This window comes from Ischnura elegans, chromosome 8 (genome assembly GCF_921293095.1).
Source record: "Ischnura elegans chromosome 8, ioIscEleg1.1, whole genome shotgun sequence".
Taxonomy (NCBI): Eukaryota; Metazoa; Arthropoda; class Insecta; order Odonata; family Coenagrionidae; genus Ischnura; species Ischnura elegans.
The window spans coordinates 23,349,240-23,375,876 of NC_060253.1; the positions used below are offsets into that span (position 1 = coordinate 23,349,240).

Consider the following 26,637-nt stretch of genomic DNA (forward strand, 5'->3'; position numbering starts at 1 on the left):
GATCGCCGAATAAAGCTGAAAAAACAGCATAACTAGTCACAATAAAATGCTTGGTATGAGGTGGATGTTTGTGGATAATTTTGCGAATACATCATGCCAACAAGATCAGTTTTGTTGGCTTTTCGAATGTTTAACCAGCACGTCAGTTGGAAAATTGGCCGAAAGATTCACTGAAATTCGGCAAGATTCGGTGGTCAAAGATATTTCTCCCCATTGGAAATGAAGTCAGCTTTTGTCTTTAACATCGCAACGTTTATGGGCAGTCCTGCAGAGTTTGTTAACAAAACCACTTGAATAGTGCAGATTCCATTTGTGGTCCCGCAAATATTTTTGGCTGCTGAGTGTTCCTAGTTCGTTCACTACTGCACAAATTTTATCTTTCTTTAATATAGAGAACAACTTAAATGATGACACGCCAAACCGCCTCCCCATATCAGTCTTTAAAATCCAGCTACTTTCGCACTCGTCTATAATTTTAATTTTGGTATTAAGACCCAAGTATTTACGTTTCCTGGACATAGTAATGCACTCTAGCAAACCACCTGACACTACTACGCCCCTGAGACTGAATACACTACGCCCCTCCAAGCAAGTAAGCTCCACCCCTTACCCACACCCCAAGTCTCCATTGTCGTGTGATTGGGCGCATCAAGGGATGGTAGAAGTTTTTCAATCGCTCTCTTTTGCTGAATGCTGAGGCCCCATCAGCCTTGGATTGTGCTCAAAGGATCGGGTGCATTGAGTTCACCCCTCTATACTGTCAGGCCACCAGGAATTGTTTGGGGTAGGGGGTAAGGTTGCCAGGTAAGAAAGGGAAACGCCCACGTTACTTGTAAAGCAATTGCTTCCGTGAAGAAAGGAGCTGGAAGGGATGACGACCTTGAAGGACACAAAAGAACAATCCCTTGTTTTGGTGATTCGAAGGAAGGGCTTTTTTTGGTGGTTCAGGCTTGTTTCTTTGCTTCATATGCATGTGACAAGTGTTGTATGACAAGATGAGGGTGTCAGGTGCATTTTGGGGACAGTGATTGGCTGCAATCCGTGCTGGTGGAGGGTTCTCCAGCCCTCCTTTTCGGCTGTCATTGGACAACTCTCACTGGCCGGACTGTAATCAGAGGGTTTTCTGGAGAGTTATTGTGATGATATAACTATTTTACTTAACCCATTTCCGCCCAGAATAATGTCTGAAATTCCTATTTGCACCCATCTTTTCAAGCAAGTGCGATTACTTGTAACAGCTTCAAAAATAAACTAATTCATGGATTAGGTCAACAAAGCATTTAGCAGCACATTTGTAGCAATTTAAAAACAAAATGGAACATAGTTTTTCATAAAGAGCCTCACATTCTCAGAATGGAAGGATGTAGCCATATGGCTACGGTGGGCGGATATGGGTTAATGTACAAAATCTTCAGTTCCTCCAAAAAAAAAAACAACCCTGGGCAGTTTATATGCCTACGATAATAGCACCGCATGGGAATGGATTAGCGAGGATGCACGTACTGATCTGCAAAATTCGGAACGGAATATTATTTTTGACATAGGAGTCGGAAGTCAATGTAAGGGCAGTGATCTAACTACGACAATATTGCGCTTTCAACTTCCATACCTCACACTGGAGAAGGTGGAGGGGGTTTCACTACAATGTAAGTTCCCACGCTTAAGACATAGTCTATCATATTACTATAGTGATGAGCCAGCCAAAGAGGATGGGGGGAAACTAACTCCCTCTCCCACTGTCACCTTCCTCCCATTCTCCTCCTACTGATAACTGGTCATAACAAAAGAAGAACATAAAATGGGAGTGCCCAAAGCGTACTCAAGGCCGTAAATCACATAAATGCTTGGACGTAACTGGCTCTAGGTGTTGTAGATCTGACACACATCTTGTATTTTTAGTTTAATAAACAGATAATACAAAGCAAAATAGTTAATGCTTGCTCAGGGATGCATCGCCCTCGATCATAAAACCGAGTGTACACAGTGGAAGTAACTTTTTGACCTTGCTAAATCCGATTTATTTTACATGTAAAACATAGGCCATTTGGCAGTACAAAGACTCGCAAAAATGCAATACTCATAAAATGCCGTACTTGTAAAACCGGGCTTCCACAATATGAAGTATTGTCAACGCGATATTTACGAGTAGGCACATAAATAGGGGAATTGTGTCATCCACGATAATTTTACTGAACTCCTACAACCCCTCGATTCTCACCAAATGTTTTTAAGCGAACTCTTTCCCTCAAGAGTTGCACTATCATTTACGATTTCACACTTTGATGCCCTAAAGTCAAAAGCACTGATTTTTTTGCTGCTTTCACCGGAATAACTACTTTTGTTGACATTTATCCCTGTTGTATGCATAAACGAATCCCATTTGCTCCTGGGGACCGAGCCCGATGTTTGTAATTTCAAAACATTTCGTATTATCGAAAAGCACAATGTATTTACCATAAGCATTTCGCCAGGACCACAATTTCACTTCATAATATAAAAAATTTTGCAATATCCTGCTTCATATAATCAAGAATTTTCTGCAATATAAATAGAAAATTTACGATAGTACAATAACAGTTAAGTGGATAATAACATGATGATTGTGCTATTCAATGCTAAGGTGTTAATAAAAAACATAGTGCATAGTTCATAACTCATTAATTATCTGATGAAAACTATGAAACTCTGAGATTTTTTGATGATAAGTAAAATTTTACTATAATATTTTGAAAATGTTAATTTATACACAGCAATGCAATTAGCGATGCAATGATTTGACAAGCTTGAAATAAGGAAGTTTAAATAAACTAAAGATGTAAGAAGCATAGATATTCTTAACCTACCTGTACCACAAAGAAGATAAAGGCTGTCAAGCCAAAGAATATCAGGGCAAACATCACCGTCATACTGGCTGCAGCATCCACACCCTGGAGCAGGGACATGGTGACTTTACTATTCAGCAAAAATGTCAGCTGTGAGAGAAAAACATAAATATGATATGCAGAAATCAACATGAGCAAGATTGCGTACAGTCAAAACATAAGCGTTAACTCTTGCAACATAAAGATGTGGATAACAGGGTTGTTTGCTCAACCCTGAAATTGCAATTGAAGGAATTGTTAAATGGACAGGAAAGATAAGTTACAACAAAAAAGTTCATCCCCCATTCAGCCACTCTCTTCTATGTTTAAAAATAAAAAAAGTGAAAGCTACTGCTCACTTTCCATGAGTCGGAGAGGTCATTAGAGTTCCAATTCAGTAACCAGTTCTAACTGAACTGCTCAGGGAAAAAAGGAATAGCTCACAGGAGTGTAAACATCAACAAACCATATGAGACCCATGTAAAATACCGGGGAGTTGCTCAGAAGCAGCGACCCACATGGTATTGGTTTGCGATATTATCAACTTATCGACAAATGGTCACAGTCATAAATTTTTCATTTCCCATAGCTTGAGAAGTAGGCAATGGATTGAAAAATTGAAAAATGACATGACATGTCCCCATGACAATCAACAATAGAATAAAATTGGTGAAAAAGCCCATTAAACTAATATAAAAATCTTTTAAAAAGAACTACAGTAAAACCTCTATGCAGTTAACCTCTCTACATCATAAACCTCCATACTTCATACCCCCCCAATGGTCCCGTTAGATTTACATGCAAATTTATGGGCAAACCTCTATTTAGTGAACCTCTTTATCTCGTAAAACCTCCACTTATCAAGCCAAGGAGACACCCCCGAGACGGCCTAACTACCTCCGCAAATCGTACCAAGACAACTAGAGACCATAAAAGCAGCTGCGATTACTGACATGGAGTGAAATTATCAGCAATAAATGCTTCACACTTATTTTTTGTCTTATATACCTTTAACATGCTGTAATTTTCATGTTAATCATTAGTTATGGCCATTTTGTTCCATATGAGAGCATACCTATTAACAGTAAATAAGAAAAAAGGCATCCAGCTATCTTAAGTATTTTAAGTGACTGTTGAATTAAGAGAGACCACATCCTTTTCTCTCGAATCATGGAAAAAATCATGCGATAGCGCTTGCTTTCTGTAATTGTTAACAATACTTAGGTTACAATAGTGAAAATAAAAATAAGGCTATGAGGAAAAGCATTAAAAGATGTAAGCAATGCTGATTTCCATGACAGAGAAATAACAGAGAGATGAGGATAAAATTTCTCATAGATGAGACTTGAAGGAAAGTCATCTGCATAGAAGTCAGGTACCATAGCAACTGAACTACTGGCAATTGTTCTAATTTTGTAAGGAAATTCATAACAGCAGAAAATATTTAAATGCCATTTTTTGTTTAAAACGATTTTCTATCACTTGTGTTTATTGGGCCATGACACAAGGGTATATCACAGAAAATGAATTTTAAATTAATTTTATTCTGCAGTACTGTAGCCATAACAACCACTTTAGCCATGATCCATGCCTAAATAATTGGTCCCAGTCACCATGGTGACAGAAATCCACTGGAATTCAGTCGCTCCGTGGCCGGTCCAAATGACTGACCAGCATGGCACGATACGAATTATCGTTACCAGCCACTATGACTGGTGGGGAGGTCAGAATGTAAAAGTTTTGGTTGCAAAATCTCATAATTGGGATGATTGGTGGACAGCATCCAATGGACTGAAACTCTTTCAACTTTGATTGAATTATCATTTCAGATACAATGCAACTATCAACTGAAATACAAAAATTATTTACATATCTTAAAATTTTACCAGAATTGATTGTTTGAGGCGTAACTTGATGAAAGCGATTCATAATTAAATTGAAAAGAAGAACTTTCTGCTTTCACATTGATATTTATTCACAGCCATGGTTTCAACGTTAGACGTCATCATCAGGTGAACTCTACAGAGGTCCATCACAACCTTTTATACCAGGCTAGGAGGGGGAGGGAGGAAGGTAACAAGGTTGAACGGATTGGTCAACAGAGAAGAGGGAGGGGGAAAAACTTGGTCATATGGTATGAAAGAAGTTAGGGGGAGGAGGCTCCGTTAGGGAGGGCATGGCAGGTGGAGGGGGGATGGTTCAGGTGAGAGAGAGTGAATGCCCTTCCTAAGGAGCCTCCTCCCCCTAACTTCTTTCATACCATATGACCAAGTTTTTCCCCCTCCCTCTTCTCTGTTGACCAATCCGTTCAACCTAGTTACCTTCCTCCCTACCCCTCCTAGCCTGGTATAAAAGGATGTGATGGACCTCTGTAAAGTTCACCCGATGATGACGTCTAACGTTGAAACCATGGTCGGGAATAAATATTAATGTGAAAGCACAAAGGTCTTCTTTTTAATTTAATTTTACCAGAAGATTGAATAATGAAATGAAATTTGTTGCACAACTAATTCAGGATTTTTTTGAAAAGCACATGACGTGAATACTTAGGGCCATATTCCAGAAGGCCACTCACTCTGAGTATTCACTCTTAATCAATCGACTGATCACTCATTCTCAAAATGAGTGTGATTGCTGAGTGATATTCCAAAATCACACTCACACTCCACTTATTTGAGGGTCAGTATCGAGAGAAGTAACTGGGGATAGCCAGTTGCTATGATGTATTTACGCAATAAAAATGACGAACGATAATAATCAGCAGAAAATCTGATTGTAAATGAAAATGTCCACCAGAACATGTCCAGGTTTTCTAACCATGAAAAGGATTTAGTAGGTAATTGCTTCGGTTTTGAAGCATAAATAGACCTCAGACAATAAGTAAACTGAAGCGCAAACATCAGCAGAAAAAAGAAAAGCTGGACAAAGCTAGCTAGCTAGGAGGAATTTAACACGCTCCGTTACGTTCATAGGGTATGTTTGTTAATGCTTTTACAATAGATTCTAATAGCCGAGATGAAAAGAAAAAATACATAATAAGTCTTTGAGATGTAATGATGAAAAGTGGATGGATGAACTACGTTAAGTCATGATCAGTTAAACGTTATTACATTGATAATGGGGGATATATAGTGATAATATAGATGATATACATAATGATGCTTACTGAACACTCACTTTAGTTAGCATGCAAGTGATGGACGGTAAATTATGATATTAGAAACATTCTTTCCTTCATTTCAATTCTTACCGTATGCTACTAAATGCATTACAACAAGAATGTCCAATGGGTTTTCGTTTTTGCCTTAGCTTGATGTCTCCCAGCTAAAAAAAAAAACGGGAGAAAATAAAAGCCCGAAGGAAGGCCACCTTAGCAAGAGAGTCGCAGGAGAAAATGGACACTGGTGGAGGGCCTTACCCCCAACGACTGATCCCTAGTGGGAGATGGCAGGGCTATGCATTTCACACCACATTCCAAATATATATGGGGATATGTAGAGATAATATAGATGATATACAGTAGAACTTCGTTAAAGCGAGTACGGGCTATAGCGACACCCCCGCTATTACGAGATATAGCCGATGCACCGTCAATTGACCCTATAATGAGCGTGTTAAAAAATTCGTTTTTACGAGACCCTTTCGGTGTTGGCTCTCGCCATAGCGAGGGTTTCACCGCCGGAAGACTTTCATCAATACTCCTTAACCTCTGTAATAGCTAGCGATCTGTTAGAAATGAAGTTAATGGAGTGCTCAGTATCAAATTTATGTGGTAAACTGTCGTTCGATAAATATAATGATTGACGAAACAATGCTTTGCATGATTTTTATTCAGTGCGGCGCTTATAAATTGTTTGAATAGTTAGTCGTTATTTGAGTAAGGAAATTTAGTGATGCAAAAAAACATCGCCTTTTGTCTGGATTAATGCTTACGCTTATCGGATAGATGTTTATCTGTCGCCGCACCACTCCTGTTCCTGTATATCTGTTCGCAACAGGTATATTGGCTATTATTTGCTCCACCTCCGGTAAAGCGACAATTCGTTATAGCGAGTGTTTATTAGTGCACCGTGGGGTGTCGTTATATCGAGGTTTCACTGTACATAATGACAGCAATGATGCCAAAACGGGTCACTTGTTTCCGAGGGAAGTCTAAGGGAGCAACGTCACTGGAGTGATGTCTTGGAATACCAAAGTAGCAACCTAGTGGAGTTTGGAGTGATGAGGGAGGGAAATCTCCACTCGTCTGACGTTTTGGATTATGGCCCTTAGTCTAAGCTTACTCAATGTCAACGTCTTGCATGGTGCCATTTAATGAACATATTTTTTTCTAGGCTGCATTTTCTGGGTTTCACCGCGTCGTGGTTGCGTTGGGGACAACAGTTTCTCCTGCATTCCAGCAGGTGTCTTCAGGTCGAAGTGGTTTGACCTGGAGACGCCTGCTGGAATGCAGGAGAAAATGTTGCCCCCAACACAACCACGACGCAGTGAAACCCGGAAAATGCAGCCTACATTACCAGCGCACCGCGGAAGCCTTCACACCAACATATTCTTTTCTCTGATCCTGATAATTTTACATACACAACAAATTCATCTTAAACTCAGAACATGCAAAAAAATTCTCAAAAATATGGTGTAGGCTAAATATGTACAAGTAAATTGGCAAACTTGAAGATTTTCAATTTGCATTGAAAATATGGTGTTTGAGTATTCCTACTTTTCAGCACTGGACATCGAAGTTTTCTAGAATGCCTAGGAAACTGCACAAATCATCATACCTTATACAATCCTTTGACAGGGAGGGGGACAATGGCTTCCTCACGAGTCTTGTACCAGTTGCATATCGGATCTGTTATTGGTTGAACTTGAGTGCAAATCCAGGACCAAACTTCAAAATACTGACCTGACAGAAAACAAATGATTTAAAAATAGACCACAAATGAACCTCAATGTCACATATTTACAAGTAAAATATTTTGAATGGAAATAAGTGGATAACTTCAAATATAAAAACATACATAAAATATGCTGACTCACTCATTGAACCAAAAGGTTGAGTTGGATAGATGATAGATAAAACATCAGATTAAGCCATATGCATTAGGGCGGATGGGAAAAATCGATTTTTTTCAAATCCATCTGGCACAATGAAAAGAAGTTGTGGGACCGATCAAAAATAAGGCCTGAAAAATTTGAGATCTCTAGGTGAACCCCTGACCCTCGCTCAAATACAATTTAGGGGGGAAGGGTCGAAATTCGAAAAATATAGTATGGTCATTCACTATAGATTTTGCCGAGTTACTGCCGTCTTAGATCAAAAATTTCGTGCATTTTGACGTATCTGCCACCGTTTACCCACATAATGCCTAATTTGAGTCAGCGTCTGCGAAGAAAATATTCCAACACCCACGCAGCGAGGCGGATACAAGAGCCGCAGGCCGATCCCCTCCCCTCCCCGCTCGCTTCTCCCCCTCCCACGCCTCCAATACAGCAAAATTCATCCCGCATATCCCGCTAGGAGGTCGTTTGTCTTTGATAATATAAATCGGAAGATGGCAGAAGGTAATAAAGGAAGCGTTGTGAGAGATCTGAAAATAACCACTTTACTCACATGTTCTGTGGAGGAGGCAGAGGCTTAATGGGAGGAACAGTAGCTGAATGATCCAAGGATTCTTAAAAATCTGAACGCAAACGCAAGCCCACATCACTCCATAGATGAGATTGTAGCTCCTCATAAATGATGCTTCTTCCTCATCCTCCTCCCCACTGGCTGTTTTCTCCTTGCTGCAAAGAAACGTCTCTATCAACAACAACTTTCACACAGCCACACTCACTCCACTTACCTTGAGTTAAGGTCTTATTAACCCTCTGGTAGACTTGACAAATTCAGTCCTATGAGAGGGCAAGTGGGGTAATTTTACCTCAAATACGAATTGCATTCCCATTATTGAGGAGGTATAAAAGCCTGATTGAGATGTAATGACAGACCCTCCATCAAGGCAGGTAAGACATTAACAAGAAGTTGAGGATAGCTGGATTGGTTGGGGAGGCTCCACACCTTGACCCTCCCCATCCCCATTCCTCAATCCCCAAGATTTTTAACGTAAGAACATGTGTACTTCAGGTTGCAGAAAGTATGCATTTCAGGAACAAGGTTTATTGGGCTATTTTTTCTTTTTTTGTTGGGTACTACCACCTCGCAAAGTATTAGACGCTTTTTTGTTCCAACAACCCTTATAATCACCATCTACTATGATGGTGACTAATCACTAAAACCCATATTGCCTACTTAAAAAAAACCGTAGGTTCACAATGGGCACCATGGTGGGCTGCTGGTTTCTTAATGGTTGATCAGTCTGTCACTGCGAGGCATTCTTTGCTCAGCTATGTGTTGTTCCGGGCAAACCTGTTCTCAGTTGTCCGGTTGCCAGCATAATAACCCACATGGTAAGTTGTATCCCTAAGTATCCAATATATTTACTTTCATCAGGATTAAGTTATTTCATTTCAAGTTACAATCCCATATCCCAATAAAAAGTGGTATTAGTAAAATATTGTAGTCTATAAACTTAAAAAGTACACAGTAAGTCCTCTACTTACAACCATTCATCTTGCAAACTTTCAGAGACAAGAACATTTAAAAAATTGAGTAGTGACAAAATTTCAAATTTGGTGGTTGGTTAGCACAACGTGGTGTGGCGTAGAGTTACTTACTTTTTGGGCACAGTGAAAACTAAGTATCAATTAATCCATTGTGAAGTCACAAACTGTTCAGTATTTTCTGCATCCTTCCTTCAATTGGGCAGCAAAATTTTTTTGGCTCCAGCCTTGTCACACGGTCACAAGTTTGAGTTAACGCCAAATTGCAATGCATTGTTGCATTCTGCAGGATAACTATCCTTTCCATTGTCTTGCTTATGTTTTTCAACTTACAAACAAGATCTTGGTACACATCTTGTTCGTATGTCAACGACTTACTGTAATGGAATACCACCATGTAAAAGAAGAAATACAGTAGAATCTCATTATCACAAAGTTCACGGGACCAAAAACCGGATGTTTGTCATAAAGAAGTTCATAAGAACGTTTCCTTTAGGAATCATCGAAAGAAAAAAAAATTGTCAAGATTTCTTGTCTCTTCAATCTCCTGCACTTATAATCTTCAGAGTTAAGTGTATAATAAACGCGATTAAATCATGTGCAAGTCCTCAATATACGAGGAAGATGTGTTCTGAGACCTTGCTTCTAAGTGGATAAACCTATACAAGCCATCGAGGAGAGTGGTTATCGTGCAGAATGCAACACTGCATCCCAGTCGAGCATTAACTCATGATTGTGATGAACTGATCTAGCTTGCAACGTAGCCGGAGCCGAAAAAAATCTCTGCCCGTGGGAAGAAAGAATGGGTGAAACGCTGAACAGTTCCTGACTTCACACCGGATTAAATGATACTTTGTTCAGATTATGCCCAAAGTGGGAGTTCCTCTACGCCACTTCGTGTCGCATCGGCTAACTTCGAAGGCGCCAAATTTGAAATTTTGGATGCACTTGAATTTTTCCAATGTTCGAAATTGCTGAAACTTCGTAAATCCACTATGCGTAGGAAGGGGACTAACTGTACATACATTTTACGAGCGTTAATGAGTGGGTCACCATAATTCCACAGGAATGAAGCTTATCATATGATGCTATGTGCATATTGAGGTATCTCCTACTGAAGAATGAACCAAAGTTGACGCTCTTGGGCACAGTACAAGAAGAGAACTTAAACATAGATCAATGATGATAACGTAGCGCAGTGTACATCCACCAAAATGCCATTATTTTTTTGCGGAACTTCGTAATAAAGTTCATTATACAACCGCCGGGACCGGGACTGAGGTTCGTAATTTCGTAATAATGATTATTTCGTAATAACGTTTCCTTTACTATGGATTGGATAGGCCTTTTCGTCAGGACCAACCAATTACTTCGTAATAACGAGAACTTCGTAATAACGTTGTTCATATTAACGATAGTCTACTGTAGTGATTTATACTTCGCAACTAATTACCTGGTTGATTCAGAAGTGGTGGGGCTGCCATGAGGCTTCACCTCCTCCACTTTGGTTCCCCCTCCAGTGGCGACAGAGCTCGAGATCGGCAGCTCCTGGGGCTTCTTGGGAGTGCCCTCGCTTCCCTTCACGCCCTTGTTCTGCAACCCCTTGCCGTTCACCACCTTCTCTTCTTCCTCCTCTTCCCTCACAGTTCTGGGAGTTGTGGCCGCCGAAGACGGACCTTCCTTCGGTGATCCCTTAGCCTCCCCAGGCGAACTGGGGACTGGCTTTGCCTGCACAACAAACACAATAACTTTCAACGACAGGGTGACCAGCCGATCAAAGCAAAAACATTTGTGCAAAATTCCAACTTTTCCAGGGAAATTTTCCTTAATTCCAGGTTAATCTTACGCAATTACTGCGATTGATAAGGATTTTAGAACGTCCAACACTACTGCAATACTTATAAACAATGTTACATTCATGTGTTATTTTACATTCATAATTTAAAGTCTTACACTTAGTAACAGAAAGTTTACACTTAATTTATGAATGGCTCACTTGGAAACCTCAAGACATTCGTCATAATTTTAATAGCTAAATAGATATAGTACAGTGAGTCCTCGTTTAACGTCATTTACCGTTCCTGAAAAATGTGATTATAAACGAAATGACGTTAATCGAAGCATAATATCCCATAAGAAACAATGTAAAAAGTGAATATCGGCTCCTAGACCTCACAATTTCTACGCGAAAAAAATGTTAGCGTATCATATCTGGGGCATTTTTTACAATGGGAATGCCAAACTATCGCATAAATACGAGTTCCTGTCTTCATCAACGACAATAGCAGCAGTGACGTAAATCCTTCTCCATTTTTGTATCTTCCAGCATTTGCTTTTCGGCTTCGCTATGGTGGTCGCCCGGGCGAGCGTCGCCTGGGCATCATCATCGCTGAAACATCGTCGCAGTTGCGGGAACCAAAATTATTGTGAACTCAGCAAAAAAAGTGACGACAAAAACTCAAGAGTTCTACACGGAAAAATGCCTTGAAATCACTTTTTAGGTTCCTGAAAACCATTATGTCAAGTAAAACCTTGCACACCTATGCAAGAATTCATTTTGCAGAAATTTTTGCTAAAACCGTAATCGCAATAATGAATAAACACACCGTTTTACACTTTGCTTAGACTGACTGTATTACTGCCCACAAAACGAACAACCTGCAATGCCCGCCGGTTCGCCTTTTTTTTCGTGCGAAATTTAAAAGACTTGACGTTATCGCGAAGCGTAGGTGCGATAAACGAATGATGGTCTCAAAATTTTCGTGACGTTATCGCGAAATGACGTTAAACGGGGTGACGTACAACGAGGGCTCACTGTATATAGATAAATATATATGTTTCTTTAAAGTGCAATTTAAAATTTTAATCAATACATTGTAAAGCATAGATGTACATAAAATAGGCCAGAAAATGGGGTAATGAACTGACAATATTTTATACGAGATGAATTTGAAACAAAAGATTTTGAAATTCAAGGTTGGAGCAAAAATTCATGAATAATTCCGGGGACTAAAAATTCACGCTTGATTCCCGATTACCCAGTTTTCCTGATCAGTGAACACCCTGAATGAGGTTGTTAATGGGGATATCCAGCGAGGGTAGGGAAAGGCATTAGGGTATGGCATATTTTTAGGGATGGGTAGGTCATCAAATCTGCCAATTCCTGCAAATCCATCAAATCCCCAAGAATCAAGAATTCGAAGATTCTAATGTGGATTCAATGAGATTCCATGAAAAAAATCCTGTATCTGCCCTTGCATACAAGCACTTGGAAAACAATCACGCACGCATTCACTCAACTACAGATGGCTTCAACAGTCCAGGAGAAATAAGCTCAAAAAAGTAGTAAAGGCTCAGAAGGGGACAAGGAACAGGTCGAATATGTATTTCGGCACATGATGTGGCCCCAGGGCCCGATTTCCCGTATGGCAAAAAGACACGTGCCTAGGGGTGTCGAAACCCAAGGGGCACCTTCCGTTAGGCAACCGGCAATGATCTGTACTCGAGGCGCCTCGAAGCCCATCGCTGTCAGCAGGCTTATTATGTGGGTTCTGTCTGCCTCCAGGGGTCCTCTTTGCTAGGGCTTTAAATGTACTAAGTTAGGATTATAGCAGAACTTGAACTGTGACGCTATAATAAATGAATTTGCCGAAAAGAAGACAAGAAGGAAACTTTTGAAGTAGTTCACGTTGTGCTTGAGGCAGGCCCCATTATATCTTCATTCTTGTTTTAAATCTGCACATAAATTTCTCTAGAAGATATTGCAGGAAGATATGCAGTTGGCCGTAATTGTATTTTAGAGGCTTTGTTCAATCGAAAATGTCGTACGTACCACTGCTCTTCAAGCATTTTAAAATTATGTAGTTAATTTATACTATATTTTGTCGTACCGCAATTCATTCAGTTACAGCAGTACGTAATGTTTTTATTTTAAAGTTACTCTTTTTTTTGTCATATGAATAAAGGCTAGACATTATTTTTGGAAAGGGTACTCATAAGGTGTTCTAAAAATTCAAGCATAAACTTATGCTGTCGAGTGGCTGATCCTTATCATAAAAATCGGGGATGGGGGGGGGGGCTCAAGTGAGGAGGGCTTTCTTCAATGGAGAGGTGCCTATAGCATAACTTTGGATATAACCGGCCGTGTGTGGCCCTCCTCAGCGAGCTGAAGGAAAAAAAGCACTTCCAACGCAAGGGCAAAAGTGAAGAGGGCAGGTGGACAACCTAATTTAAATAGGAAAGGGATTGGAGGGTGAAGGATAAAACAAAAAAACATTAACAAATAACACTGGTGCAGAGAGTGGCATTTACGATAACTTACATCATGAGAAGACCTCTTGAGAAACACAGCCCACTTCAAGAAGTCACCTGCTGTTGTTTCACCTGATGGCGAAAGATGGAGCAATAAACAAAAAATAAAAAAAAGGCACGAATGTGGTACCCCATAAACAGCTAATTCAAAAACGCATAATTCACAATTAAGAGTATTTAAATTATCTGGGAAACAAGCCATACTGAATGAGAGTAGATCAAATCATTAGACAAAAAGCAATTGAATACATAAATAAGAAAAAGAAATCAAAATTTTTCCCTTAATTCCTCTTCATAAGATAAATTATTAACTACAGTACAAATGTTGGAGAAACGTGGGATTTCTTGATGTTCATTTTCTTAAGGTTATCACAAACATCATATTTTAAAAAAAGAGAGAAAGAAGTAAGCATACAGTAGGAGCATTTTAAGAAAAGATTGCATCTTGATCTCTCTGCAAAATTAATAACAATCTTTAGAGTAAAGAATGTACAAATGACACTGAATATGGGGGGGTATCACCAAAAATTACATGAATAATCAAGCAAAGGAAGTTCAAATTAACCATGGGAAAAATTCCCATGGACTGCAAATCAAACCTCAGACCTTTGGCTTTTATGGCCACAGTACAGACTGTACAGTAGGGCGGATCGCAAAAATCGATTTTTTCAAATCCATCTGGCCCAATGAAAAAAAGTTGTGGGACTGATCAAAAATAAAGCCTGAAAAATTTGAGATCTGTAGGTGAACCCCTGACCCTCGCTCAAATGCAATTTAGGGGGGGAGGGTCAAAATTCGAAAAATATAATATTTTATGGTCATTTTCTATAGATTTTGCCGAGTTACTGCCCTTCTTGGGCAAAAATTTCGTGCATTTTGACGTATCTGCCACCGTTTAGCCACAAAATGCCTAATTTGAGTCCGCGAAGAAAATATTCCAACGCCCACGCAGCGTCGCGGATACCAGAGCCGCAGGCCGATCCCTTCCCCTCCACGCTCGCTTCTCCCCCTCCCACGCCTCTAACACAGCAAAATTCATCCCGCGCATGCTGCTAGGAGGTCGTTTATCTTTCATAATATAAATCAGAAGATGGTAGACTGTAAAAAACGATGCGTAGTGAGACGACTTATCCCTTCTTTGGCGCCTCGTCGGCGTTAAACAAATCGATGTTATCAACTTTTAGAGAAGTGATGAAATAATTTTAGACCTGCGCGCGCAGGAAAGGAGACTACGGTCTTGAAGACGCCTCTCGAGTGGCTATGAAGGTTTGGGAACTTAGGTTATGCACTTCTATTCCAGTATTGTCCGACAGCTGTGACTAAATGGATGAATAAGGGTGAAGGCCGCCGGCGTACCCTCCCCGCTCCCCTCTCGAATGCCCCAGATGCAGCAAAATTCACACCAAGTGCGTCTTTCTTCGTTAGTCTTACTAATATTTGATTTATCAGCATCGTCCAGTGAGGAACAATCACGAAGGAATTATTCAATTACCTGCTTTCCAGTCTGTATTTCTTATGTTATTGTCATTCCTTGTCTTTTGCTGCTGTCAAAAAAGTTTTGGTAAATTCTTTTGCGAATCTCTCGTCCGTATGTATAATTAAAGGAATATTGAAATTTAAATTTGAACTTTCATCAATAGATTTTTAAATTCCACAGCGCTAAGCTCGGATATAGCCGAAGGAACCGGAGTCTCTCTCCAATATATTATCAGCGGGTAGTACTTTACGTCGATATTAAAATCCAGCAAATTAAAAAATATCTCGGATTGGTCGCCAAACGCATCCTTGCGGAAACGCATATTGGGTCCCTAGATTACCCTCCCAACGTTTATGTCGCAAATCCAATTCAACATAGTGCAATTAGCAAATAGATCACTGTAAGGGATGAAATACGATTTGATGCTTTCCCGGCGAATGATGTGGGTAAACTCTTTTTGGGGTTCAACAAAATTTATCTCTTAGGATGAGCCCCCAGTCGGAGCTTGAAATGTTGGCCATTATAGAAAAATTAACCCGGTGGGAATCCCGAGAAGACTACCCACACTGCAAGGGATGTTGGAATTATGATTATAGCAAAGGGATGATGCCTCCTTTTTGGGCGGTATTCGCTTGGTACCATCATAATCAAATCCTTTTTAATTCTGTGTATCTAATTTTCACTCGGAAAGGAATCGATAATCTCAGATTTTATAACTTTTGCTAATCCTCCGACGGGGGAGGCAAACCTCCAAAAGTGGGACCCTGTATCTTCAACTAACACCACACATTCCCCTATAAACTTGTATTGATAAGTCCTCTTCCCTTTTTTCATCAGACAAGAGTATAGTCTTTCATTCCAATAAAATGAGACCCTTTGATGACACCTCTCTTTTCTTATTCACAGTAATTAGCATCTCTTTCTGTCTATGGAAGTAATTCCGGTACACTAGCTTTGATATATCTTACGAAGTTATGACTTTTGCGTCAGCTAAAGTTGCGGGAACGATCATTGCTGTTGCTTGGTTCTTGCATATACCTCTATCACAGTTGGCAGACGCATTTTCCCCGAAGAAGTTCCAATTTGAGGCTATAGTCCTTAATGTTTATTTCATGAGGAAAGTAGAGATACAAATCGGCTAATTTCTCGCCATTTTCTTCGGATGAATTGATGAAGAAAACTTTTGATACTATTTTCCCGTGCAAGAATTGACGATGATGACTCAACGCTCGCCTACGATTCCCTTTTTTCCTAAGTTGTCAAGTTTCTTTAGGGTTCAATCCAGCAGCCATCATCTTTCTTTTCCTCAGATTGTCTCTCAAAATACTTCTCATTGGGGGAACCTTATGCTCCTCCATGCACTTACACGCAAAAATATCGCATAATTTAAAATTTTCCTTTAAAATTGTTTGAGTCTTATACTTCAATAAAACCCTACTTTTGGCCTATTAGTAGTATTAGATTTTCCGTAAGTTTTAGTACTTCCTGTGGTACCGCTAAATCTATTTAGTCACATTCATAATGGAAGAGAAGCGCGTCACCATAGTTCGCACACCTTCATAGTCACTCGAGAGGCGTCTTCATAGACCGTAGTCTCCTTTCCTGCGTACGCAGGTCTAAAATTATTTCATCACTTCTCTAAAAGTTGGTAACATCAATTTGTTTAACGCCGACGAGGCGCCAAATAAGGGACAAGTCGTCTCACTACGCATCGTTTTTTACCGTCTACCATCTTCTGATTTATGTTATGAAAGATAAACGACCTCCTAGCAGCATGCGCGGGATGAATTTTGCTGTGTTAGAGACGTGGGAGGGGGAGAAGCGAGCGTGGAGGGGAAGGGATCGGCCTGCGGCTCTGGTATCCGCGACGCTGCGTGGGCGTTGGAATATTTTCTTTGCGGACGCGGACTCAAATTAGGCATTTTGTGGCTAAACGGTGGCAGATACGTCAAAATGCACAAAATTTTTGCCCAAGAAGAGCAGTAACTCGGCAAAATCTATAGAAAATGACCATAAAATATTATATTTTTCGAATTTTGACCCTCCCCCCCTAAATTGCATTTGAGCGAGGGTCAGGGGTTCACGTACAGGTCTCAAAATTTTCAGGCCTTATTTTTGATCGGTCCCACAACTTTTTTTCATTGGACCAGATGGATTTGAAAAAAATCGATTTTTGCGATCCGCCCTTCTGTACAGTACATACCGTAAATGTCTGAATATAGTCCTCCCCCATTTTTTCCAAAAATGCCTGTGGTAAGCTCTTTTACTTTCAAAAATATACCATTGAGCATTCCTCATGGTGAACCAGCATTCCTTTCTTCAGTTCTTACATTACTGTGTACATTGTGTTAATTAAATTTCATTATTGAAGATATTTTACCACAGCAAGTTGATTGAAAGGAGTTGTCTATGCTTAAAATTGCCGTCATTCCTCATCTCCATCCTGGTAACATTTTCACAAGATGATCTCATCAGATTACCTTTCTGTATTGGGTTACATTTGCTAAGGTGCAGGTGGTTAGGATGGAGCTCAATTTTCCCTTTGTAAATCGTATAAGGTTACTTTCAGCATTGGTTTACACTCGCACTGGCCTGAATGAATTGAAAGGCGCTAGGCTAAGAAACGCTGAAGACATCTAGTCCCTGAAGTGGAACATCCTGCAAGCCATGTAAAGTGAATGGGATTAAGTCACTCAATTATTAAACTCTGAAGGGGAATCTTTTGAAGAGCAAGTGAATATTGATTGTAACATCTTTGCTGACAATGTGTATCCCAAAATATTGGTGGAGACACAGATGTGAGCAATGAAGAGAGAGAAAAGCCCAACAGTGGGGTAGAGTGCCGCAGTTGGAAAAAAAATGGCGGACTGATAATTTCTACTCTCATCACAATTAGTATCACACTTTGGATGCATGAATAAAATCACTCATTTCTTGAAATTAATTTTCAAACAAACAGAAAAGTTTGAATGAGATCGGATGGTGACATTTGGGTACCTTCCGTTGTAAGTAAAGTGCTTTTCTTATACAATGTGCATGGCTGGGACTTTGCCATCATTTCTTCATCAAGAGGTTCATAAAATAATGAGGTGCAATAAGTCTAGATTTCAATTCACCTGGTTTGGCCTCTTCTTGCTGCCTCGCACTTCTCTCCCAGCTTTCCGACAGATATCCTAAAGCAAGCATTCCAAAGAATATGAGGAAGGCTGGGGTGCGCAGATATCTGTACTCTTCGCTTCTCAAGAAAATGCCCTGGCCAAGGATATATCCGCCAGTGAGCATCCAAACAAGGGTTGCTGACAACTTCAGTGCCGATTGTCGTCCCAGTACAGATTTCACCTCCCCTGTATTTTCATTGGGACACACTACTGGCACATCTACAGGACTGTCAACAGCCCTATCAACAGGTGCACCTGGCTTACACCACCATACACCAACAGCAATGAGGTGAGCAGTCACAATTGCAGAAATCTGTCAAAAAAACAGGGAAATGGCAGAATAAATGTAGTAAGGAAGTGTGTTAAATACAGTACATTATTAGAAACAACCCTACTACGAAGTTTCCATTGCTATGAAGTGAAGACATGGTCCCAACAAAAGAGGTATACTTACAAGATAAAAGAAACAATATTAAGAATTTTTTTGTATGAAAATATAAACCTCTGTTCTGGTCCCAGATGTCAGTCAAAGAACTTCATTATGAAGCCCAGCACATCACTCAATGTCATTCATGAGGGTATTAACAATTCTTATATGTAAAATAAAGAACCTCTTTCACACTTTCAGAGATCCATAGTGTGGCATTTTTTAGTGCATACCCCCAGGAATTCCTCCAAACTTATCCGCAGAACTTCTCTCACCAAGGATTTTTGCATTAAGGAGCTTTTGTGCAAAGGCCTACAACTCCTTGTGCCTGGGCTTTCGTTAAAAATTGCCAAGATTTTGAAAACATAACACCACATGAGCATAAATTATGGTTCTTCCATTGGCAGACAATATCATTCGGTTTATTCAATGGGTACATACTGAGCGGTTAGTTCCAGTACATTGGTATGTAGATAGCTGCTGTAGTCATCGTGTATCACCCGAAAAAAATAAGATGCTCAATTTTTCTTCTCGGGGATCAGATCTTGAAATATCTGTTGCTAACGACAACATCATCAAGGCTGCTGGCAGTGGCAACATCCCCATTAAATTGCCAAATAGTCGCGAAATATCGTCAATATCAGATGTTCTGTATGTTTTTTAGTGAAGATGATGGATGCCTGATCTTCCGCAAGGATGGATGCAGTATTACCGGCGATTTGGTTGCTGTGGCCAGGGATATCGGTGGGATTTATCGGCTGGAGGTGGAGACTAAGGAGGATGTGATAGAGAATGAGAATCCACAAGTCTGCTTTATCACTTCCAGTCCAACCACAAGGCATGAACAGGAGAAAACAAATCCTAGTGCTGACGCTGAAGCACTGTGGCATCAGAGACTGGGACATCTAAACAGGCAAGATATGATTAAGTTAAAGACATTGGCTAATGGTGTCCATTTTACAGGTGCTATGGAGATAAGTTGTACTCCTTGTATTGCCGGAAAATTGAGGAGAGCTCCATTTAAGGAAAGCTTGTCAAGGGCAAAAAGGAAATTGGAACTTGTACATGCTGAGCTCTGTGGGCCAATGGAGGCAAGATCATTTGGAGGGTCAAGGTATTTATTGCTGTTGATGGATGACTATTCCAGAAAGTTATTTGGATATTTCCTTAAGAGTAAAGCTGATGCGTTGGAGTCATTTAAAGAATTTGTGTTGTTAGTTGAGAATCAGATTGGTGAAAGTATCAAAATTCTGCGTACTGACAATGGGACTGAGTTTTGCAACAAACCATTTGCTGACTTCTTAAGGAAAAGTGGTATAAGGCATGAGAAAACTGTGCCATATTACCCAGAACAAAATGGTCGGATCGAGAGAGGTAATCGAACAGTGATAGAAATGGCACATACCCTACTCCATGAAGCTAATTTAGATAAGCGATATTGGGCTGAAGCAGTGAACGCTGCAATCTATATGTATTAGGAACAGGTGTCCTAGCTGAGTTTCAGGAAGTGTACCAGAAGAACTTTGGAGTGGCAGGAATGAACGTTGGGTTGTGGCTTCCAACTCAGCACTGTTCGTACTGAAGAAGCAGGGTCCAGAAACATATTAACCTTTAATGGCGTCAATAAGAAGGCAGCAAGCAGTTTTTTTATGCAGTAGTGCAGCAAGAATGGACGTGATGGGTTGGTCCATCCAGGGCACACCTTAGAGATGGGTGCACATCTACTACTGTGGATTGAACTCAAGGGCCACCGCAGGGATTACATACATTATCTTTTGACATTGGTTTAAAGATGACGACATCTTTTCAGTGAATAGACGAAAATGAAATCCAGCCCCCAATAATTTCAGCGGGCAAAAATATATAAACATAGAAAAAAACTAATATCAAATGAAATTAGAATCGAAGATCTTCCCTCTCTGATTAAGAGGTTCGAATAACATCACTAACACCTCATATGGCAGGGAAACCGTCAATCCATAATGCACTGTGAAAGGGACACTCAAAGAGAGGCTTAGGATGGATGTCCAAGTACACCCCGAAAGGCCCCCAAACAATTTTCAGTTAATTGAAAAGATAAAATTTCCTTGCACTTGGAAATATCTCTGGGTGGCCCTGAGATGTAATGGCACAACAGAGAACAATCTGGATACTTTACAGCTGTGATGTAGTCATTCTTCGTGGAATATTTGCCTATGTTTCCCACCTTTGAGTTTTATTAATACTCACAAATACTCATTAAAGTAAGAATACAAATAACCCATTAAAATTCTGGAATCTGGCACAACAATCTTAAATTACTCTCATGTGTACATGGAGGGAATTCGATTTTACCATACCCCATAACTTTTTGACTTTATACCATTTTTCCGAACTGACGGCGGCTGGGTGGAAAATAGAAACTAGCCAATGAGAAGCGCTGCCCCTTCCACCTCTCCGTTCCCCTCCATCCCCTTCCCATTTCCTCTCCATCCGGCCGAGCAGCGTTGCCATCCTTGGGAATAACGGTACTTTTGGGGGCGGCAGAACGAGCGCTGTACAATCTCATAAGATTCGGCTTGGCAACACTACTAGCTGGAGAGCGATGTGCACTGCACGGAGATCGGAGAGAGACTGCGGGCTCTTCCACACTTTCTCCTGTCGCTCTTCTGTGATTGGCTAAAAGAGTGGGTGGATTTCGAGCACGCTCAAGGTAAGCCGCCGTCAGTTCAGAAAAATGGTATAGTTATGCATAAATTTCTTAATGGTCAATTGTTTCATGCTTGCTCATTGCTAAGTTTCAACTTCAATCTTGATGATTTTTCATCAGTCAACGCTAAATGAAAAGAGGCAATAGAACTTCCAATATGCATAGCGGATTTTACCAGAAATCTCAATATTATTACTTACAAAACCCCCGAAAGCAAGTTTCCGTGCGCTTGAGGAATATAGTAACTCGAGTGACCAATCAGCTGGCCTATATTACACGCCCCCCCCCCCCATAGTGCCAACTCAACCTTTTCCATTCAGAGAGGCTGAGTATACTCTGAGTAGTGGTCAACTCCCACAGTGAGGGCTTTAAATGCTAACTGTCCCTAAATTTGCACATTGCGTTATTGTTGACATTGTGAGCCCGCCTGCCTGCAACTGGAATAGTTTTCCTAAAGCAACCACAAAAAGCCCGGTATAAAAAGAAAACAACTGTATTTCTGCTTCTATAAAATTTCTGCATTTTCACCAGATATCCTTTGCTTTCCCAAAAAGAAAAAAAAAACTATGCAGAGCACAGAAAATAAAAGCTGCCATCTTTGCTTTGCATAATACCTCATCCCACCTCATCCAAAGGACATATAAGGCTTCCACTAATTGGCAGACTGTTTTATGGCTAAGGTCAAATGAAACATCAGCAATCAGAAATACTATAACTTGTCCAACTTGAAAGAATAAAAAAAGTAAGTGTGGCCATGCCAGAAATTAAATGTGATGGTTTCAGATATGATATATGTCAAATTCTTCAACACTTTAGCTACCAATACCATAAATTATAATATGCATACTTCCTTACAGTCCATCCCAAACATATTTACTTACAAACATTAAGCATTTATTTCATGGCAAAAACTATACAATACAATAAATGCAAATCTGCAAACTAGATAATTAAAACAGTAAAAATTTAAAGGGGGTATTAGTGATCAACAACAAAATATGCATTTAAATGTCTCAACTTTTGGTTTTTGAACTGAAAAAACTTGGTAGTTTCTTTAAGTTTTTGCAAGGAGAGATAATATTTAAACATAGACATTAGGTTTAACTTACCACGGGAATGCTGAGGAAGTTGACTAAGGATTCAATAAGAGCGAAAGAATTGAACACAATGCCTTGGGCAGCAAAAAGAATGCCAGTTGGTGTGTAGGTAAATAGCATCATGCCAAAAATGAATGATGACAAAAGGCCTAGGAGGAGTTTCCAACGAAAGAGAGCTGCAAAGAGGGCCCATTCTGATAATGAGTCGACAACATGGATGGGAGCCAACGCCAATCCAAAGATAAGCAGCCTTGATCTGTCATTCATCTCCTGGAGCCACCTGAAGAGAACCACGGAAATTAAGAATAACAGGATAAATCCAAAGAACCTTGATTACACATAATTCAGTTGGCTGTATGTCATTGGCAAAGGTAAAGAAATTTAATGAGGATCTTGTATCTTGTTGGATATTGTATCATAGCACTGATCACATCCCTTGGACAATTTAAAAGGAAAGTAAAAACCTTATTACTCAGTGAAGTTTTTTATACTGTTGATGAATTCTCTTTTTTTTCTAAAAACCCAAAAGGAATTGTAATTTGTAAAATGTTGGAAAATTGTAAATTAGTAAAAACTTGCAAATATTATCACTCATAAAATCTACTTATACATTGTATACTATTGTATCTTATGTTTCAATTTTGCATGCTTGTATTTGCCAACGTGAAAATTTCAAATCCTACGGAATGTGAACATTGAATCTCTGTATTTTAAGGAGTAGATATAATATGACAAAGCGTATGTCTACGTCATGAAAGACCAAGCAGGTGAATAAAATTTTTTTATATTTTTATTATGTAAAATAACATACACCAATTTTCACCCATAACGACACTTTTCATTTATATGAAATAAGGAGAAGCAGACACATTCATATGAAATCAGCAAACTTAGCCCCGGAATCCATCAAAAGGCCCTGACTTTATGTGCACAAAGTTACTTAATACCTTACTGCCTCCATAAATATTTATGACAGATTTAAAAAAGACTACATCACCTTATTTTATACTAAGGTGTTTGTACACTGAAAAAGAATATTTAAGAGATTACAAATCATTACCGATACATTCCAGCTGGTGGTATTTACGTGGGAATGGAATAGCGATAGAATTTCTGCAGGAACTAGGGACAAAAACTGTAGCAAATACAGGTCATCCTGAGATAAGACAAAATACTCGGATGATGGATTGATGCTTCTTTGCATTAGTTCAGCCAGTGAGGAAATACTTTAATTACAAGGGCCTCTATTGTAGTACTCACTTGAACCATGGCACTGTACAAGGTGTGATCAAAATAAGACTGGACTGATTTTATTCTGTGCAAACCATTCCACGGATCAAAACAAAACAAAAAGCACCATCTTGCGACACATCTGATAACTAAAACAAGATGTGTTACGTTTGTTTACATCGTACCATTACTTACCAGCAGCAGTATGTGTCTTAACCTGTTCGTCGCCCCATACATCAGCAGTATTGAAGGAGCTATAGGAACGGCGTGTGCGCATGTAATTTTATTTTAAACTTGGAAAAAGTACTAAGGAGACATTTGAAATGATTCAGCAAGCCTTTTTTAATGAAGCTAAGTGTCGAAGCCAGTGTTTTGAGTGATACAGTCATTTTAAATCGAACAGAACCTCGACAGATGAAGATTCACAATTTATAGCCTCCCACATCAGCAGACCCCAACCATGTCAAACTGGTGAATGATTTGGTGGAGGAAAATCACCGTTTAAATGTTAGGGAGGTAGCCTAAGAAGTGAACATTAGTTTTGGATCCTTTCAGACAATTTTGATAGACATTTTGTGCATGCCACGCGTCGTCTCAAAATTCATCCCTCATGATTGAGTGTCCACCACGATAATACGCCAGCTCACACGCTGATCATGACGAGAGTTTTTCTTGCCAAAACCAGAACTTCTGTGATCTCACAGCCAACCTACTCTCCAGAAGTGGCTCCATCACACTTAATTTTGTTTCCAAAGTTAAAATCAGGCTTGAAAGGACACCCATTTGACTATATTGCTGACATTAAAACTAATTGTACGGCGGACCTGAATAGGATCATTAAGGTGGCTCACGAGGCAGGGTTAGGGAAATGGAAGAAATGTTGGCAAAGGTGTGTCGTCAGCCACAGCATGTATTTTGAGGGTAACAAGTTTGATTAAGCTGTATCCGTCAAAATAAACAAGTTGTAAATCAGTCCGTTCTTTTTTTGATAACAGCTTGTATAGTAACAACATACTTTACTTTGAATAATTACAGGAACTGACCCGCAATGACTGTAAAAAAAAACCATGCATGCATTACATTAAGTCAGGAAAACGGGTCTGCTGACAGGACAATTCTCTCTTTCCTTATGACATTCCCATTCTATCCATTTAGTAATAAGGGCAGACACTTCATTGATTTTCTCTGGCAGTTATTTATTGTGACACACAATAGGGAGTCGCTATTCTACAAGCAAGCACATTCATAAAGGAAGACATATAGTAGATGTCCTTGTGGAAATGACAGACTGTCACCAACTGTCAGGGTTGGAAGAATTACCTCTGTGATTCGACATGGTTATTGACTCAATTGGTCTTGTTTCACAGCAGCATTTACAGAGTTTAGATAAAATGTATTCAGAAAATTTAGTCTGAAAGTAGGGCACATAGCACAAAATTTCACAGTATTGATGCTTCTCCGCGGAGGTACAGTCAGTAAGGAAACACACTAACTACAATGACTTCACTTTATAATCCATAATTACACATTTTTGTGATTTGGAACAAAAAATTGATTCAACGGGATCATTCAATTAGGCTAGAAACTGTAAATCATTAAAAGGATTTGGTAGATATATGAGAAAGATAAGTACAGTATGGTAGAGTGTACGTAGGAGACAACTGATGGCTAAGGTTACTCACGTCAAGAGGGAAGGGTAAAAGAGGAAAGGTTTAGAGAAAACTGGCATCAGCATTAGCCTGCAGGGGGATTTGATCTCAAATCAGTCAGAGGGGTGTCAGGTGGCCATCACCGATTTATCTGAAATTTATATATGTGAAAGCAGTATCCTTATGATGAATAATGATGCCTTTATCTCAGCTCAGAACTGAACCGTCATTAAGTTACTGTCCTTTGAACATTGCGCGGTGTCAGGCCTCAGAGTAAAAATGAAAAGTCACATAAATGCTGATTACTAAGGAACCATGGTCCATAAAGCAAAGGTTATAGTTTCATTTTGAAGAGAATTCATTTATGCACATTATGGAATAACTTGCAAGTCATTTGAAGCAATAATAAACAAATAGGACTTGTGTGGAATATAATAACTAAGATTATTATATACTTCAGATTATTATTTTTAAGGTACTTCAGATTATAAGGTACTTCAGATTATTTCTCACATGACACTGCACATGCTTTTCTTAGGATGAATCAAATAGAAGAACAATATTGTAAGAAGATATTGTATGGAGAAATAAATCATATTTATTTTATAAAAGTCAGCCGCTAATTAAAAATAAAACAGATTTCAGATATTTGACTTGGGGAAAGGCCTTAAACGGGAAGAAAGTCATAGGTGGTTCTTCAGTGCAACTGGACATGAATAGGGGCCATCTGATAGAGTTGTAAGAATTGGTCAAAAATTATGCCACAAACTAAAACCTGAGATATTTCAACTGTGGCAAGTAAATTCAAAAAAGTCCTTTGTAGAACATGTGAGTATATCCTTGCCTAATATCAAACTTTTGCATTTAACGCATGTTAAACTAGCCGAATAGGGTAATTTCCTTCATCAAAGAAAATGAAAGGTATTGATTGCGGTTCGTTGCCCACCTTTAGTGTATTCATAATATACAAATTATGTATTTGATTTTTAGAAATCCCTGTTTAGATGAATTTTAATGGTCAATTATAACCTCATTCGAAAAAGGCCAGATTGGCGCCCATGCGATGCCGCTCCAAGTGACGTCACAGGGACTTAGATGCTATTCGAGTAGTCGGGAGTTTTACATCATCTGAGATTAC

General features: G+C 39.5%; 1 protein-coding gene across 3 annotated transcripts in view; it reads right to left on the reverse strand.

The window, feature by feature from the left end:
- LOC124164071 (transmembrane protein 245) overlaps positions 1-26,637 on the reverse strand; it is a 74,371-nt gene that overhangs the window by 43,864 nt on the left and 3,870 nt on the right. For all 3 annotated transcript variants that reach the window (XM_046541241.1, XM_046541242.1, XM_046541240.1), the window contains exons 3-9: positions 22,633-22,900; positions 18,366-18,720; positions 13,783-13,844; positions 10,915-11,189; positions 8,473-8,645; positions 7,640-7,764; positions 2,844-2,972 (exon numbers count right to left, since the gene is read on the reverse strand). In XM_046541241.1, the coding sequence (XP_046397197.1) occupies positions 2,844-2,972; positions 7,640-7,764; positions 8,473-8,645; positions 10,915-11,189; positions 13,783-13,844; positions 18,366-18,720; positions 22,633-22,900 (1,387 nt within the window). The remainder of the gene's footprint in view (positions 1-2,843; positions 2,973-7,639; positions 7,765-8,472; positions 8,646-10,914; positions 11,190-13,782; positions 13,845-18,365; positions 18,721-22,632; positions 22,901-26,637) is intronic.